The 15,934-nt window shown below is 44.7% G+C and overlaps 2 protein-coding genes across 25 annotated transcripts in view; one reads left to right on the top strand and one right to left on the bottom strand.

Annotated features, from left to right (window-relative positions):
- The window catches only part of ANKS1B (ankyrin repeat and sterile alpha motif domain containing 1B), a 1,065,346-nt gene extending 1,054,750 nt beyond the window's left edge, over nucleotides 1-10,596 (top strand). For 13 of the 21 annotated variants that reach the window (XM_043440436.1, XM_043440451.1, XM_043440445.1 and 10 more), the window contains 2 exons: nucleotides 5,404-5,571; nucleotides 8,753-10,596. In XM_043440436.1, coding sequence (XP_043296371.1) covers nucleotides 5,404-5,571; nucleotides 8,753-8,863 — 279 coding nt within the window. In that variant the 3' untranslated portion in view covers nucleotides 8,864-10,596. Of the gene's footprint in view, nucleotides 1-5,403; nucleotides 5,572-8,736 lie in introns of all 21 variants that reach the window. The other 8 variants (XM_043440444.1, XM_043440439.1, XM_043440449.1 and 5 more) reach the window with 2 other exon arrangements.
- Nucleotides 828-15,515, bottom strand: LOC122423415. Of its 4 annotated transcripts, none has more exons than XM_043440455.1 (7): nucleotides 15,490-15,515; nucleotides 11,813-11,861; nucleotides 10,957-11,091; nucleotides 8,871-9,056; nucleotides 7,238-7,337; nucleotides 4,611-4,727; nucleotides 828-4,272 (listed from the first exon to the last, which is right to left on the bottom strand). In XM_043440455.1, the coding sequence occupies exons 1-7, from the start codon at nucleotides 15,498-15,500 to the stop codon at nucleotides 4,214-4,216; spliced, it is 657 nt and encodes a 218-aa protein (XP_043296390.1). In that variant the 5' UTR covers nucleotides 15,501-15,515; the 3' UTR covers nucleotides 828-4,213. The 4 variants fall into 4 exon arrangements, 3 of the variants coding, with proteins under 3 accessions (XP_043296390.1, XP_043296392.1, XP_043296391.1); XM_043440457.1 differs by lacking the exon at nucleotides 15,490-15,515 and adding an exon at nucleotides 12,454-13,514 and having other exon boundaries at nucleotides 7,238-7,332; XM_043440456.1 differs by lacking the exon at nucleotides 15,490-15,515 and having other exon boundaries at nucleotides 7,238-7,332; nucleotides 11,813-13,514.
- Nucleotides 15,516-15,934: the final 419 nt, after the last annotated feature.

Raw genomic sequence — 15,934 nt, 5'->3', positions numbered from 1 at the left:
CTTTTTTTTTTTCATTATTGAGTTGTATAAGATGTTTTTATATTTTGGAAGTCAAGTTGTATGGGTCACATCATTTTGCAAATATTTTCTCCTGGTCTGTATGTTGTCTTTTCATTTCGTTTATGGTTTCCTTTGCTCTGAAAGGCTTAGAAGTTCGATTAGGTCCCGTTTGTTTATCTTTGCTTTTATTTGTATTGTCTTGAGAGACTGACCTAAGAAAACATTGATATGATTTGTGTCAGAGAGTGTTTTCCCTGTGTTTTCTTCTAGGAGTTTTATGGTGTCATGTCCTATATTTTACTTCTTTAAGCCATTTTTGAGTTTATTTCTGTGTATGATGTGAGAGTGTGTTCTGACTTCAGTGATTTGCATGCTGCTGTCCAACTTTTCCAACACTGCTTGCTGAAGGTATTGTCTTTTCCCCATTGTATGTTCTTGATTCTTTTGCTGTAGATTAACTGACTATAAGTATATGGGTTTATTTCTCGACTCTGTTCTGTCCATTGATCCATATGTCTGTTTTTGTGCCAATACCACACTTTTGATTACTGTAGCTTTGTAGTATTGCCTGAAGACTGGGAGAATTATGTTTCCTGCTTTGGCAGTCTTGAGTCTTTTATGGTTCCATATAAATTTGAGGATTATTCTAGTTTCATGAAAAATGTCACAGGTAATTTGATAAGGATCACTTTAAATCTATATATTGCTTTGGATAGTATGGCCATTTTAACAGTATTAAATCTTCCAGTCCAAGAGCATGGGATATCTTTCCATGTCTTTGAATAGTCTTTGATTTCCTTTATTAACATTTTGTAGTTCTCAGCATATAAGTCTTTCACCTTTTTGGTGAGGTTTATTACTAAATATTTTTTGATGTAATTTTGAGATAGTTTATATTTCCTTTCTGATATGTCATTGTTAGTGTAAAGAAATGCAACCCATTTCTGTATGTTACTCTTAACATCCTGCTACCTTGCTGAATTTATCAGTTCTAATAGTTTTGAGTGGAATCTTGGGTTTTCCATGTATAGTATGCATATATATTATGCATCTGCATATAATGACAATTTTGCCTTCTCCCTACCAATTTTGATACCTTTTATTTCTTTTCCAATTGCTCTGGCTAGGACTTAAAATACTATCTTGAATAGAAGAGGTTAGAGTGGGTATTCTTGTTTCAGATCTTAGCAGGAAGGCTTTCAGCTTTTCACTATTATTATACTGATCATGGGCTTGTCATAGTTTTTATTATGTTGAGGTATGTTCCCTCTATACCCACTTCCGTAAGAGTTTTTATCATAAGTGAATGTTGTTGAATTTTATCAAATGCTCTTTCTGTATCTGTTGAGATGACCATGTGGTTTTTGTCTTTTGTTGATACGTATCATGTTGATTAATTTGTGTATGTTGAACTTCCCAAGTGACCGACCCTGCAGTGAATCCAACCTGGTCGTGGTGCACGAACTTTGTTTTGTTGGAGTTGGCTTGCTAATTATGACTGTTCATCCCGCTTGCAGCTTGATCCCCTCTTCCTGCCACCTGAATAAGGTCTAGCTAGCCTTCCTTAGCATTGCATGGTATTCCAGTTATCTATTACTGTTTATTTAGCAAACCACACCCAAAACTTACTGCTGTAAAACAACATCCATTTTATCATGTTTACAATTCTGAGAGTCAGGAATCTGAGCAGAGCAGAGCACTTCTGCTCCATGATATCTGGGGCCTCCACTGGGGCCATCTGTCTGGGATCCTGGGTGTGGCATCTCTTAGCGCTTGAATGTCTGGTATCACTCCTTCACTTCATTTATCTGGAGCCTGGCCTGGGATGGCCGCAACTGCTGTTTCTCTACAGGCAGCCTCTTCCCCTGGCCAGCTTGGAGATACAGCGTGGTAATCTCAAGATGAGACGTTTTTCTCTGTGGCTGGTTTCCCTCAGAGTGAGTGTTCCATGAGGTCCAGGTAGAAGCTGAAAGACCCTCACAATCTAATATCATAAGTCCCAGCATGTCAACTTCTGCACATTCTGCTAGTTAGGAAAGTCAGGATAGCTGATCCAGATTCAAGGAGGTGAAAGAACAGACTAGTCCTCTCAATGTGAGCACCGTGGCAATGAGGGAAGCGGAAGAGTGATGGCTGCCACCTTGAAGACAAGCTACCACATGTGGGGAGGGTGGGAACATACCTTTTTTGAAGCATAGTTGACTTACAATATTCCAGGTGTTTATATAAAATACAGTGGATTGGCAGAATTGATATAGAGAGATTCAGTTTGAGTCAGAGTTACCAACCTAGGCATCTGCTTTTATATATATTCTTTTTTCAGATTCTTTTCCATTATAGGTTATTATAAGATACTGAGTATATATAGCCCTGTGCTATACAGTAGGCCTTTGTTTTTCTATTTTATATATAGTAGTGTGTGTATGTTAATCCCAAACTCCCAGGTTGTCCCCTGACCTTCCCCTTTAGTAACTAAGTTTTCTATGTCTGGGAGTCTGTCTTGTAAATAAGTTGATTTGTATCATTTTTTTAAGATTCTACATATGTGATATCATATGATATTTATCTCTTACTACACACAGTATGCTAATCGCTAGGTCTATGCATGTTAAAATGGAATTATTTCATTTTTTATGAGTAATATTCCCTTATATACCACATCTTTATCCATTGATGGACTTTAGGTTGCTTCCATGCCTTGGCTATTGTAAATAGTGCTGCTATGAACATTGGGGTATATAAATCTTTTCAAATTAGTTTGAAAGAACATAGACTTTTGGGTCACAAATATTGGTTCATACCACTGCTTTGTAACTTTCTAGCTTGTGATGTCAGATTAACCTTTCTGAGCCTTAGTTTCCTTATCTACAAAATAAGGATAATGATATTCCACTGCAGAATGATTACGGTAAACTTTATTGGTCGGTTCAGCAAAGTCCTCACTTTTTAACAGTAGCTGTGCTACCTATAGTAATAACTAGTAGTGTTATTACTCCAGCTTGGCCTTTAGATATTCATTCATTCATTCAGCAAACAAGCATCCCCTGCATGCCTGCAGTGTGCCAGGCACTGGCCTCCCCCATTGTGAAGATGACGATATGTTGTAAGCAGAGACTAATTGGGGTTTCGGGTTTTTTAAGCAGTGTCCCTGGATGCCAGGCAGCATCTCTGGGGTCAGCAGGCCTGGCTTAGAGGAGGAAGGAAGGGCATATCACCTAAGCCGCTCTGATCTGATTGTGGTATCCCTTTTGGCCCTGAGTCTCCTGCTGTCACAGTAACTCTCCTCCCATCCTAAATAGTGGGGATGGTATTAAGAAGAGGCAGGGGAAACAAACCCCCATCCCCATTCAGATGTGCGTCCTCAGGTCCCATCTGCTGAGTCCCTCAAGGGCCCCGGGACTCTCTGCAAGCAAAGCCCCAGAAGCTGCTCCTTGCGGGCTGTCGCTGGCATCCAGGATCGAAGCCTCAAACACCGAGATGACAGAAAGCATAGGCAAGGTAACAATGTCCAGCTCTTGACAGATCATAAAACAACAACTCTCAAAATGAGCATTCTAAATAAAATGAAAAGCCAAGATGTCATGGAGAATGCAAGCCAGACAAGGAGAGGCCACCTGGCAGGAACCTCATGGGCTGGTCGGGTCTGTGTGTCTCATCTCAGTGGTTTCCTACCACTGGGGACTTCTTTTAAAAGAAAGGGTAGAGCTTCTAACCAGAACCTTTCAAAAACCTTTAGCCTTCTGATAATAGTCTTGTGAAAATCTCACCTGCTCAAATAGGCTTCACTTGAAGACACTGAAGCTGTAAGTAAATCTCACTTTCGGGAACTTGTTTTTAGGTTAACGATAAAGGAATTCACACTCATTAAGCACCTTTGTCCCAGAATCAAAAAGCTGCATGTTACAGAATCACTGAGTCTGCCATCTTTCCCTCAGTCCAGCTGCCCGCCTAGAGCACAAAAACCTGCTACCAACAGATGGACAACCACCATCTATCTCCACAGCAGCTGTGAACAAGACAAGAGCCCGGACTTCGTGGGGGCAGTTATGCCCGGAGCCCCCTTTCCAGGGGACCACACTGGTGGTGACGTGAGGGTCAGCCCTCCTCCACTAGCATTTGTTGGCACATTGCTAATTTCCTGGTCTGACTCATCTTAGGAGGCAAATACTGGCCCATGCTCATTGAAGGAAGAGCTTGGCTGGCTGTGTGAGGCTCAGCGTCTCCAGTAAGCAGACGTCTGTCTTGTGGGGTGTCGCTTCTTCACCTGTGTCTCTAAAGAGAAGACATGTCCTCTGTGAGACTAGTTCCCGACAGTCTGGCCTGGATCTAAACTCTGGTCAGGGTGGAAACCCACAGGGCCTCTGACGGCCATCCTGCATCTCCCTCCTCCTCCATCAAGAGGGAACAGTCCCCACCAGACCCCTCAGAGTCATGGGAATTGAGCTGTTCTGTGTCCTGGATTGAGGCGGCAGGGTCACAGATGCAAAATCAGCAAAGTTTTTGTGGTTTTGAGAAACCACACACAGACATCTAGGGATGTTCATCAGCATGGAAACTTGGGACAGACCTTGCTGGCACTCAGCTGGGGCGGTGGTTTTAAGAAAACTCACTGTAACCCATAGACATCCGGCTCATTGATGTGCTGTTGAACTCAGGTCTTGTTTTCTCAGTGAGAGAAGATGGGGTGGGACAGCGCTCGAAAGAGAAGGCAGAAATGCAGTAGGAACCTGGAGGAGAGAAGCAAGACGTCATCCTGAGGGGAATGAAGAAGGTCTGAAGGTCTGAAGAAAAGAACTTCTCCCAGGCGCTGTGTGGCATGGCATTCGGGCAGAATCTCCTGTCTCACACTGATTTGGTGATAAAATATGGAGTGGACCCACAGGGAGAGCAGACGCCTCAAGAAATAGATGGATAATTGGCTCTGTTTGCGTGCTCGCTGCTGTGACTGCGAGACACCACACCAGCATGACTAATGCCTCTCCCCTCTGCCTAAATTAGACTGTGATTGTGTTTCAGAGATGTTCACTGAATCACAGATGTTGGAGGTAAAGAGACCCAAACTTCTCAGGAGCACCTCCTGGGGAGTGTGTGGGCTCACCCTCACAGGCTGAGGGACCAGTGTAACCCCTTCCCTTCCAAGGCCTGGGAGCAAAACAGTCACCCAGGGGGAAGTGGGGTTCCAGGGCGGGCTCCTTGGGGTGGCTGTAGGCGTGTGCATTGCAGCAGTGACTGATGCCTCATGCAGACCCTAACTTGGACCCAGAGTGTGCAGTCTGTCAGATTTCCCCTGACGCGCTGCCACGTCAGGTGAAGCAGCTCCAGGTCCTCGCCGGCTCACCCCCTCAGTGACTCTGTTCTGACCTGCAGGACGCTGCTGTAAACGCCTTCCCATTTCTCTTGCAGAACCTAGCCTACGAGATCATCCTGACGCTCGGACAGGCCTTTGAAGTCGCCTACCAGCTCGCGCTGCAAGCCAGGAAAGGGGGGCATTCCTCCACGCTTCCAGAAAGCTTTGAAAACAAGCCCTCCAAGCCCATCCCCAAGCCCCGCGTCAGCATTCGCAAGTCGGTGGTAAGTAGACAAGACACAGATGTTCTGAGAACTGGAGGGAAGGATCTGTGGTGGTGTGGGTGCTGGTGAGAATCCAGGGCCTGCCCTTCCTGTCCTCCCCTCAGCCCAGTTCCTGCAGTCTTGGGGACCGTCTACTGAACCTGGAGGCTCCCGAGAAAATCCCACTTGCCCTGTGCCCTGCAGCAGCCTGGGAGGGGGCTGGGTACTGCTGTCCCGGGTCAGTCTCTCCCCTAGATCCAGGCTACTTGGGGACCAAGATCCCTGAGGCCTCAGCTGCCACCCTTCCAGGGGGCAGGCCTCTTCCAGGCCACTGGGCAGCAGAGGCTTACAGCAAGGGTGTCCCTGGTACCCAGCAAGTAGAAGCTGGGGGCTCAAGCTGTGCGCGGACCCAAGGTTGCAGGGGGTGGGGGTGGGAGAGGCCTGGGCACCAGGCCCTGTGTTCTCCCGGCAGCAGCTGAGGCGTCCTGCAGAGCGGGACTGTTCAGAAGGTACCGCCTCTCCTGCTCGCATCTGCCTTCCTCCAGGAATTTCCTCCCCTTCCCTCCCACACGCTCTGCACACATCCTGTCCTAACAGACTTTCCTGACTTCAAAGCGGCCTCCTCTGGTAGTAGCAGTACCCAGAAGCTGGAATGTTCCCAGCCTCACGTCTGGTTTCTGCTGCCATATGGCATCCTTGGAACTCTGGGACTCCGGGCAGCAGCGCCATCCCAGAGGCATCGCTCTCACACCCATGTATCCTTCCATCTGTGACTGTCCTCCTCCTCCTCCCCACCAACCCCAGGTCATGCGGAATTGTAGGGTTTTTAATGTTTGCAGAAGCACCATGCTTGGAGACCATGCGGCTTCTTGTGACAGCTCCCATCTCAGAGTTTTTCTTCCACCTCACCATTCACACCCATGCTTGTCCCTCACTGACCACTGCCAGGAACTGCACATCCTCCCACCTCAGCACCTCCCAGCCCCGCTGGCTCCCAATCCTGACGCACCCCCAGAGCTCCAGACCTACAGGTCCAATTTCTCCTTTGATACTTAGCAGACAGCTGAAACTTACTACGCCCAGAACAGAATGCTTGATCTCCACAAAGCTGTTTCTCTGTCCCCACCTCTGCCAGCTTAGTAAACAGGCTAACCAGTCACCAAGTTGCTCAAGCCATCAATCTAGAAGGCGGCCTTGATTCCTGTTTTCCTCTCACCCCTGTGTTCAGCCCACAAGCAGATTCCATCCATTCAGCCCCTAAAACATCTCTCAGCTCATCCACTCCTCTCCCTTTCTCTGTCACCCTTCCCATCCTAACCATCACCACCACATCTCCAAAACTACTCCAGTACACCTCCTGAAATTACCTTCCTCCACAGGACAGCCACATCATGGTACCACAGCCTTGACTCCCCACCACATCCCTCCCAGACACTCAGCCTCCATATTCCTGGAATAGACAAAGCTTCCACCTACCTGTGTTCCCTCCACCTGGCTTCGTCCCCACCTCATTTCTGCACAGATGGCCATCCAGGCCCCAGCTACACACAGAGGCGTCCCCTATTTATTGTCTGTCTTACCCCACAGGAAAAGCAGGTTAAACATCCAGGAATTTTCAGAATATTTGGGGGACTAGCTCTAGTCTATTGTATGCATTCCCATGTGGGCTGGATAAATCTGTTCCTACCTCCATCTGACTTTTCTTTGGTCCCTGTAGACTTCTTCCAGGTGAGTATGCAGGGATGTGCACCATAAGGGCTCATAGAATATTCATTTAGAAGCCTTCCTTGAAAAAGATGGAACATACAGTGAATAATACTGCTGCTCTTTAACTGCCCCAAGATCCAATCCCCCTCAGCAGGTGTCTGTGCTCCATTTCCCTCAGACCCAAAACTATTGTTGAGAAACATCCTGTGATTAGACATGTGAAGTTCCCCCACAGCCTTGTGGAGGTACAGGCGAATCACAGGCAGCTGAAAAGCACGAACCCCATAGCCTTCTGGTAGCCCCCTTGTTCCAGGTTTCCTGAGCAGAGCAGGTGTCCAAGGGCAGACGTGGAAACGCCAAGGAAAGGGGGAAATTTGGTGCAGAACTGCCCCAGCCCCCTCCCCGTCACCGTGAGAGCTTAGAACTCAAGCTTTACCTGGGCAGGGCCTGCGTGACCTTGTACAGGTGTTGACGTTTTATAGCTCAGTTTGGTTCAAGGTCGAGGCTCAGCCTGACCTGGCCCTGCTCACCTCCTTCCCCTCAGCACTCTGACTGCAAACCCTCACTCCCCTCCCCTTACCTCAGGGACTCTGCACGTACTGCTCCACACCCCCGTCTTCCCCAGGAAGCTTAATTTTCCAGCTCTCCATTTAGACGTATACCTTAATTTTTAAATAATGTCTAGTTGACAGGAATGGATTGGGTGCCTGTTGTTTACTGGGAGCTTGTCAAAGTTAGAAGGAAACCACAGTAAACAGAACAAAGTCCACCTTTGTGAGCGTACATTTTAGTGGCAGATGAACAAATGTGTATGGCATAAGGATTATAAAGAAGCAAGCAGAAAAGCTGAGGTGCTAGTTTACATGCAGTAAACCAGTGAGGAGATGACATTTGTGCCACACTAACATTAGGGCAGAAAGCACACAGGTGTCTGGAGTGTATTCAGACAGAGAACTGACGGGCACAGAGGGCATGGGCTCTGCAGGCAGGGAGCAAGAGGGAGGTTGGTGTAGCTGGAGCACAGAAAGGCAGGCAGGGCCCCCAGGGGTCCCCTCAAGGACTTCGGGTTTATTCTGACTCTGAAGGAAACCAATGGAGGTTTGAGAGCTGGGGAGGACATAGCCTGGCTCACCTCCTCCAGGAAGTCCCCCTGCCTCACAGCACGGGGTCAGTGGCCTTCCTGGGTGCCCACAGAGTGCCCTATTCCCTTTCAAATCTCACTTCTCAGTAAAGTATTCCTGTATCCGCTCCCTGCCTGTGTGCCTTCAAGAGCAAGGGCCATGCCTCACTCACTGTCCCCCCACCCCACCCCCCCCCGTGCCTTGAACACGGTTCCTGTTCAGTCAACGTGATCAGAAGAACCAACAAATGACTCACCCATCAGCATCCTGAAGTCTTGCCAGGGCGCAAAGCTGATTTCCAGGCAGTGTTAGGATGCATGCATGCACTCCCGAGCAGTTACCGTATAACAGGCATTAGCCTTTCTGTTCTAAAGCAGATCGACCCATCTGAGCAAAAGACTCTGGCCAACCTGCCATGGATCGTGGAGCCAGGACAAGAGGCCAAGCGGGGGATAAATACCAAGTATGAGACCACGATTTTCTGATACTCACCTCCTTCCCGTCCTCGTGGTGCCTTGCACGCCGAGCAGTCCCGGAGCAGGCTTTCCACCCAGCCCGGGAGGAAGACTGCTCTGTTTGTGTGGCCTTGTCACGGGCGAGAGGCCACTGGCCACTCCTGGGGACGTTCTTTCTGCACCGGTGACAGAAAGTGCAACCAAGACTTTCCAGCCGTAACCCCTGAGAGAAAGAGCAGAGGTTTGTGGCTGACGCTCCCAACCCCAACTCCTGGCCACCACCCAAGGTATTTCTCATGACTGCCCCAACCTCGCTTTGCTGTTATTTGGGGATAACACCTTGCAAAAATACAGGGGATCGCTAATACTGCCTAAAAGTATAAAAATCTTGGGTTTATTTTTCACTGTCAGCAGTTTTCAAGGTAGAACAGAACTACCCCCAGAAAGCATCTCTAAAGTCATGATCTCACTAAGTATCGTTTCATGCAAGAGGACAGAAGTTACTCCCCTGATTGCCAGGGAATTCTGTTTCCCAATTTCTATATTTGTGGATTTTATATGTAATCAACCATGTCAGATAAAGAAAACCTTTACATCTGTGGATTGATTCAAAAACCTAATGATTTAAAACAGAGGAATTTATTATGCACAGAAAAATGTGTCTTGTATTAAATATTTTTATTAAAAAGAATGTTTCACTAATGCATTGATAAGAAAACTAGGTTAGTCGTGAGGGATGTTTCTGGTTTCATTTCAAATAACTAAATTTCTACTGCTACCACCAAGAGGGCTGCTCAGGGTGGCAGAGTACCCAGGCCACTCCCCAGAGCAGGAGATTCAGGCAGCAGACTGGCGTCTTACCGAAAGTGCTGACGCAGCCGTAAGCCTGCAAAGATTTTTTTTTTTTTAATCTTCACAGTTTTAAAGAACATGTTAAAAAAATCTAGGGCTCCTGCCGTCAAGATTTCTGTCATGGAAACCTTGTTTGAGAAAGGTGTTAATAAAATTCTATTGCAAAAAACTTTTTTTCTAGAAAAAAAAACAAACAAAAAAAAAAGAGAGATTCCAAAGTAATAAAACTTTCTTGAAACAAAATAAATAAATGTTTGCTTACTCTTTGATTAAATAAAATTTACTTACATTTCTTTAAGGTATTTTAATTTTTTAATGTCTCTGTGGAGTATTTGTATGATACCATAATGTATATTTATGTAGAATCAAATTATATAAACAGTACCAATATCATTATAGAAAAAAAATAACATTTTAATGTATATTGTTCTAACCAATCACATTGTGAATCATTTTGAAGTTCATTATAGCGATATTGATAAATTGTGGGATTGTCTTAATGTTTTTTTTTAATTAACCAATATTATTTTAAATCTGAGATTATCAGTTACATCATCAGTTGGTGAGTTTTGAAGAAAGAAAACAATTTTATTTCAAACTGACAAATGTATATGGCTTTAGTTCAGTGTTAAAGAATTTTAATACAATATTAAATTACTTGAACTGAACAGTTCCTTGTATATATTTTGCCTATTCACTGTTGATATGTATGTAGTAAATTGAGAGTAAAATAACACTAAAATATGGTACCAAAAGGAAATTGTATAGGAGCAAAGTAAACAGTAGCTTTGCTGAAATAGAGACATATGTGTAAATATGCTTGGGCTTCCAGTTATAAATTTTGTAATTTTTGTCATTATTTATATCCTATTAAAAAAAAGCACATAAAATAAAATGGAAACTATACAGCTGCTGGTGCTTGGCATCATTCTGTGAGCACCTTCCCAGTTCCATTTCTAGGAAAGAACCAAAGGCTTAGCCTTCTCAGCATCCATAGTTAAATGAATTTTTTACTTGGCAAAACTGTTGAGGAAATTGGTTCATTTCCAAGTTCAGCCAGTCTGAGAAAGATGCAGTGGCCTTTACAGTTTGAATTCAGCCATAAAGCCACCATTGTCTTTGTTTAAATAGTAAAGTGGGCTGTAACGAAGAACGGCTACAGGAGGGAAGGACCACCAAACTAGATCATTTTTATAAGTTTGTCTGAAGGCCGACACGTTTGTCTTAGGCTGCCATAACAAAATACTGGGTGGCTTAAACAAATTTCTTACAGTTCTGGAGGTCTGGGAAGTCCAAGGTGGAGGTGGCAGCAAGGTAGGTTGCATTCTAAGGGCTTTTTCTGTTGGGTTGGCTTGTTGGTGGCGGCTCTCTTCTGCATGCGCACAGGACCTCTGTTCGGCGTGTGCCTGCAGAGGGTGAGGAGCGCCTCTTCTTAAAAAGCACTAATCGCACCATGAGGGCCCCACCCCCAAGGTCCCACCTTACCCTACTCTCCCAAAAGCCCGTCTCCAGATACTCCCCATGGAGCACTAGGACATCAGCATACAGACTGAGGGGACACAGACTTTCCATAACAACATTCATTGTTCCTAAAACACATGTGCCAGCTCTGGGTCAAGAGATAAAAGGGCCATGTTAGAGAGACACTGGAAAAAATCAATGATTCACATTCCATATCTTAAAACTTTCAGAGAAGATCTCCCCACTGCTGGATCCAAGTGTGTTCCTCTCCAAAACACATGTCGAACCAATCTTGGTGCATTCCCCAGGAATTCTCCAGGCCAGAATACTGGAGCAGGTAGCCTTTTCCTTCTCCAGGGGATCTTCCAACCTAGGGATTGAACCCAGATCCCCACATTGCAGGTGGATTCTTTACCAGCTGAGGCACAGGGGAAGCCCAAGAATACTGGAGTGGGTAGCCTATCCCTTCTCCAGAGGATCTTCCTGATTCAGGAATCAAACCTAGATCTTCTGCATTGCAAGTGGATTCTTTACCAGCTGAGCTATCAGGGAAGCCCAATCCTCTTATTATCTCAGGATTAAGATGCTTATTTGTATCAGTTATGGCCCCAGCATGAAGATGGCACCCTCCAATTGGGAGAATTTTAGGAGATTAAGAATACTTACAGAGGTGTTGGCCGCATGTAGGGAACAGTATCCATTGCGCTGCTTCAGCCTGAGGGGAAGTGGGGACAGAGGTGGCCTGTAGAGGGGGCTGCCAGACAGGTGCCACAGGCCTCAGAACGGGAGCCTGGGTTAAAATATGCTGACCTTGGGGAGAGCGGCCAAGATGGCAGTATACAAAGACCTGAGCTCACCTCTGGTCATGAGCACACCAGAATCACAACTATGAGCAGAACCACCATTGATAAAAAAGACTGGCAACTACCAGGAAAGATCTTCTATAGCTAAAGATATAAAGAAGAAGCCACAGCTAGACAGGTAAGAGGGGCAGACTCACAATATAATCAAATCCCTTGACCCACTGGGTGGGTGACCCACAAACTGGAGATTAATTAAACTGCAGAGATTCTCCCACAGGAGTGAGTCTTGAGCCACATGTCAGGCCCCCCCTGCCCAGAGGTCTGGCACCAGGAAGACAAGCCCCCAGAGCATTTGAAATTGAAGGCCAGCAGGGCTTAACTGCAGGAACCCCACAGGACTAGGGGAAATAGAGACTTCACTTTTAAATGGCACACACAAAATCTCACATGCACCAGGACCCAGGGCAAGAGCAGTAATCTCACAGGAGCCTGGGCTAGACCCACCTGCTGGGCCTGGTGAATGTCCTGGAGAGGCAGGGTGGAGGTGCAGGGGACACCTAGCTGCAGCTCATCATGAGGACATAGACCCTGGAGACAGACATGTTGGGGAACATTCAAACAGATGAACACTGTGTTGGCAGCTGACGTCTTGGCTCATTAGCACTAAAACCTGGCCTCACCCAACAAACTGTAGGTGCCAGTGCAGAGATGCCTCATGCCAAACGGCTAACGGCTGGGACACAGCTCCCCACCCCCATCAGTCCAGACCCTACCGTGGGAGCAGATGGGCCCTGCCCAGCCCTCTAGCAGGCTAACACAATCTTCAGGACCTCATACCCAACTGTTGTTAGGAACCACCATCACCCCACCACCACCACTGATCTGAAACAAGCTCTGGGATCCCTGGCCCTGCAGCCAGACTCCAGGAACCAGCTCTCCTGCCAGTAGTCTGGGACTAACCCCAGGGCCTGGCTTCACCTGCCAGTGGTGGGTAGCAGCCCTGGAGTCTTAGGACAAAAATGACAAAAATTAAAGAGAGAATATTAAAAGCAGCAAGAGGAAAGCAACAAATAACATACAAGGAAACTCCCATAAGGACATAAGCTGACTTTTTGGCAGAAACTCTGCAAGCCAGAGGGAGATGCACTATATATTTAAAGTGATGAAAGGGAAAAGCCTACAACCAAGAACACTCTACCCAGTCAGGTTCACATTTAGATTTGATGGAGAAACCAAAAGCTTTAGAGACAAAAGCTAAAATAATTTACCACCACAAAACCAACTTTATGATAAATGTTGAAGGAAGGATTCCAAATGAAAAACAAGAAAATTACAGAAGGAAAAAGCTCACTGGTAAAGGCAAATATATGGTAAAGGTAGATAATCACCCACACACAAAACTAGTAGGGAGGTTAAGAGACATAAGTAGTAAAATCATCTGTATCTGCAATAAGCAGTTAAGGGTACACAAAACAATTCTATATAAAATATGATATCAAAAACAGTAATCATGAGGGAAGGAGTATACAAACACAGGGTGTTTAAAACACAGTTGAAATTAAGAGATCAGCAACTTAAAACAATCATGTTTGTTTATAGATGCTACACAAAAGTCTCATGGAAATCACAAACCAAAAATCTATAAAAGACCTCAAAAAAAAAAAAATCTATAAAAGATAAAAAGGAATTCAAACATAACACTAAGGATAGTCAAATCACCAGAAAACAAAAGAAGGGGAAAAAAGACCCACAAAAACAAATCCAAAACAGTTAACAAAATGGCAGCAAGAACATACATACTGATAATTACTTTAAATGTAAACAGACTAAATGTGCCAGCTAAAGGACATACACTGGCTGAATGGATAAGAAAAGTACAGTCTGTACATATGTTGCCTAGAAAAGGCTCGCCTCAGGTTTAGAAACACATACAGACTGAAAATGAGGGGATGGAAAAAGGTATTCCATTCATGGAAAAATTTTTTTAAAAAGCTGGAATAGCAATACTTGTATCAGATGAATGGGCTTTAAATAAAGACTGTTACAAGAGACAAAGAACAACACTGCATAATGATGAAGGGATCAATCCAAGAAGAAGACATAACAACAACAAATACATATGCATCCAGCACCTCAATTTATAAGGCAAATCCAGGTGGCACTAGTGGTAAAGAACCTGCCTGCCAATGCAGGAGACATAAGAGATGAAGGCTGGATCCCTGGGTCAGGAAGATCCCCTGGAGAAGGAAATGGAACCCACTCCAGAGAATTCCATGGACAGAGGAGCCTGGCAGGCTACCGTCCGTAGAGTCTCAAAGAGTCAGACACAGCTGAAGTGATTTAGCAAACATGAATTAACAAACATAAAAAGAAAAATCAACAGTAACATAATAATATTAGAGGACTTTAACACCCCACTTACATCAATGGACAAGATCATCCACATAGAAAATGAATAAGGAAACACTGGCCTTAAAAATACATTAGAACAAATGGACTTAAATGAGTATTTATAGAGCATTCCATCCAAAAGCAGTAGAAGACACGTTCTTTTCAAATGCACATGGAACATTCTCCAGGATAGACCACATGCTAGCCCACAAAATAAGCCTGAATAAATTTAAGAAAACTGAAATTACATCAAGCATCTTTTCCAACCACAGTACCATGAGGCTAGAAATCAACTGTAAGAAAAAAACTGGAAAAACCACAATATGGGAGGCTAAACAATACACTATTAAACAACCAATGGATCACTGAAGGAATGTATAACTGAATCACTCTGCTGTGCAAAAGAAATTAACACACTGTAAATCAAGTATACTTCAATTAACAACAAAAAAATATGCTGATTAAAGAAATCAAAGGTGACACAAACAGGTGAAGAGACAAACCATGTTCCTGGATTGGAAGAAACAATATAGTCAAAATGACTATAAGGCAATCTACAGAATCAATGCAAGCCCCTTCAAGTTACCAATGGCATTTTTTTTTACAGAAGTAGAACAAAATAAATCTTAAGATTTGTATGGAGACACAAAAGACCCCAAATAGCCAAAGCAATCTTGAAAAAGAAAAGTGGAGGTGGAGGAATCATGTGCCCTGGCTTCTGACTATACCACAAAGCCATAGTCATCAAAACAGTATGGTATTGGCACAAAAATAGAAATACAGATCAATGGAGCAGGCTAGAAAGACCAGAAATAAACCCATGAACCTATAGTCAATTAACCTATGACAAAAGAGACAAGACTATACGATGGAGGAAAGACAGTTGCTTCAATAAATGGTGCTGGGAAAACTGCACAGCTACATGTAAAAAAATGAAATTATAACATTCTCTAACACCTTACACAAAAATAAACTCAAACTGAATTAAAAACCTAAATGTGAAACTGAACAGTACAAAACACTTAGAGGAAAAAACATAGGCTGAACACTGACATAAATTGCAGCAGTATCTTTTTCAACCTGTCTCCCAGAGAAATGGAAATAAGAAACAAACAAATGGGACCTAGTTAAACTAAAAAGCATACGCACAGCAAGTTCATTTCAGCTCGGTCGCTCAGTCGTGTCTAACTCTTCACAACCTCATGGACTGCAGCACGCCAGGCCTCCCTGTCCATCACCAACTCCCTGAGCTTACTGACTCATGTCCATTGAGTCAGTGATACCATCCAACCATCTCATCCTCTGTCATCCCCTTCTCCTCCTGCCTTCAATCATTCCCATCATCAGGGTCTCTTCAAACGAGTCAGTTCTTCGCATCAGGTGGCCAAAGTAGTGGAGTTTCAGCTTCAGCATCAGTCCTTCCAATGAACACCCAGGACTGATCTCCTTTAGGATGGACTGGTTGGATCTCCTTGCAGTCCAAGGGACTCTCAAGTCTTCTCCAGCATCACAGTTCAAAACCATCAATTCTTCAGTGCTCAGCTTTCTTTATAGTCCAACTCTCACATCCATACATGACCACTGGAAAAACCAA

Source organism: Cervus canadensis, chromosome 21, assembly GCF_019320065.1.
Source record: "Cervus canadensis isolate Bull #8, Minnesota chromosome 21, ASM1932006v1, whole genome shotgun sequence".
NCBI lineage: Eukaryota > Metazoa > Chordata > Mammalia > Artiodactyla > Cervidae > Cervus > Cervus canadensis.
Note: the sequence above shows the minus strand (reverse complement) of the source record. Positions and strands in the feature narration are given on the sequence as shown.

Excerpts from the sequence above, each read along its gene's own strand:
- LOC122423415 (XM_043440455.1), bottom strand. Across the intron at positions 11,092-11,812 it reads TACATGCGGCCAACACCTCT|GCACACGCCGAACAGAGGTC; the intron begins GTAAGTATTCTT and ends CACCCTCTGCAG. Across the intron at positions 4,273-4,610 it reads CCGGATGTCTATGGGTTACA|AGACACAGGTGAAGAAGCGA; the intron begins GTGAGTTTTCTT and ends TCTTCTCTTTAG.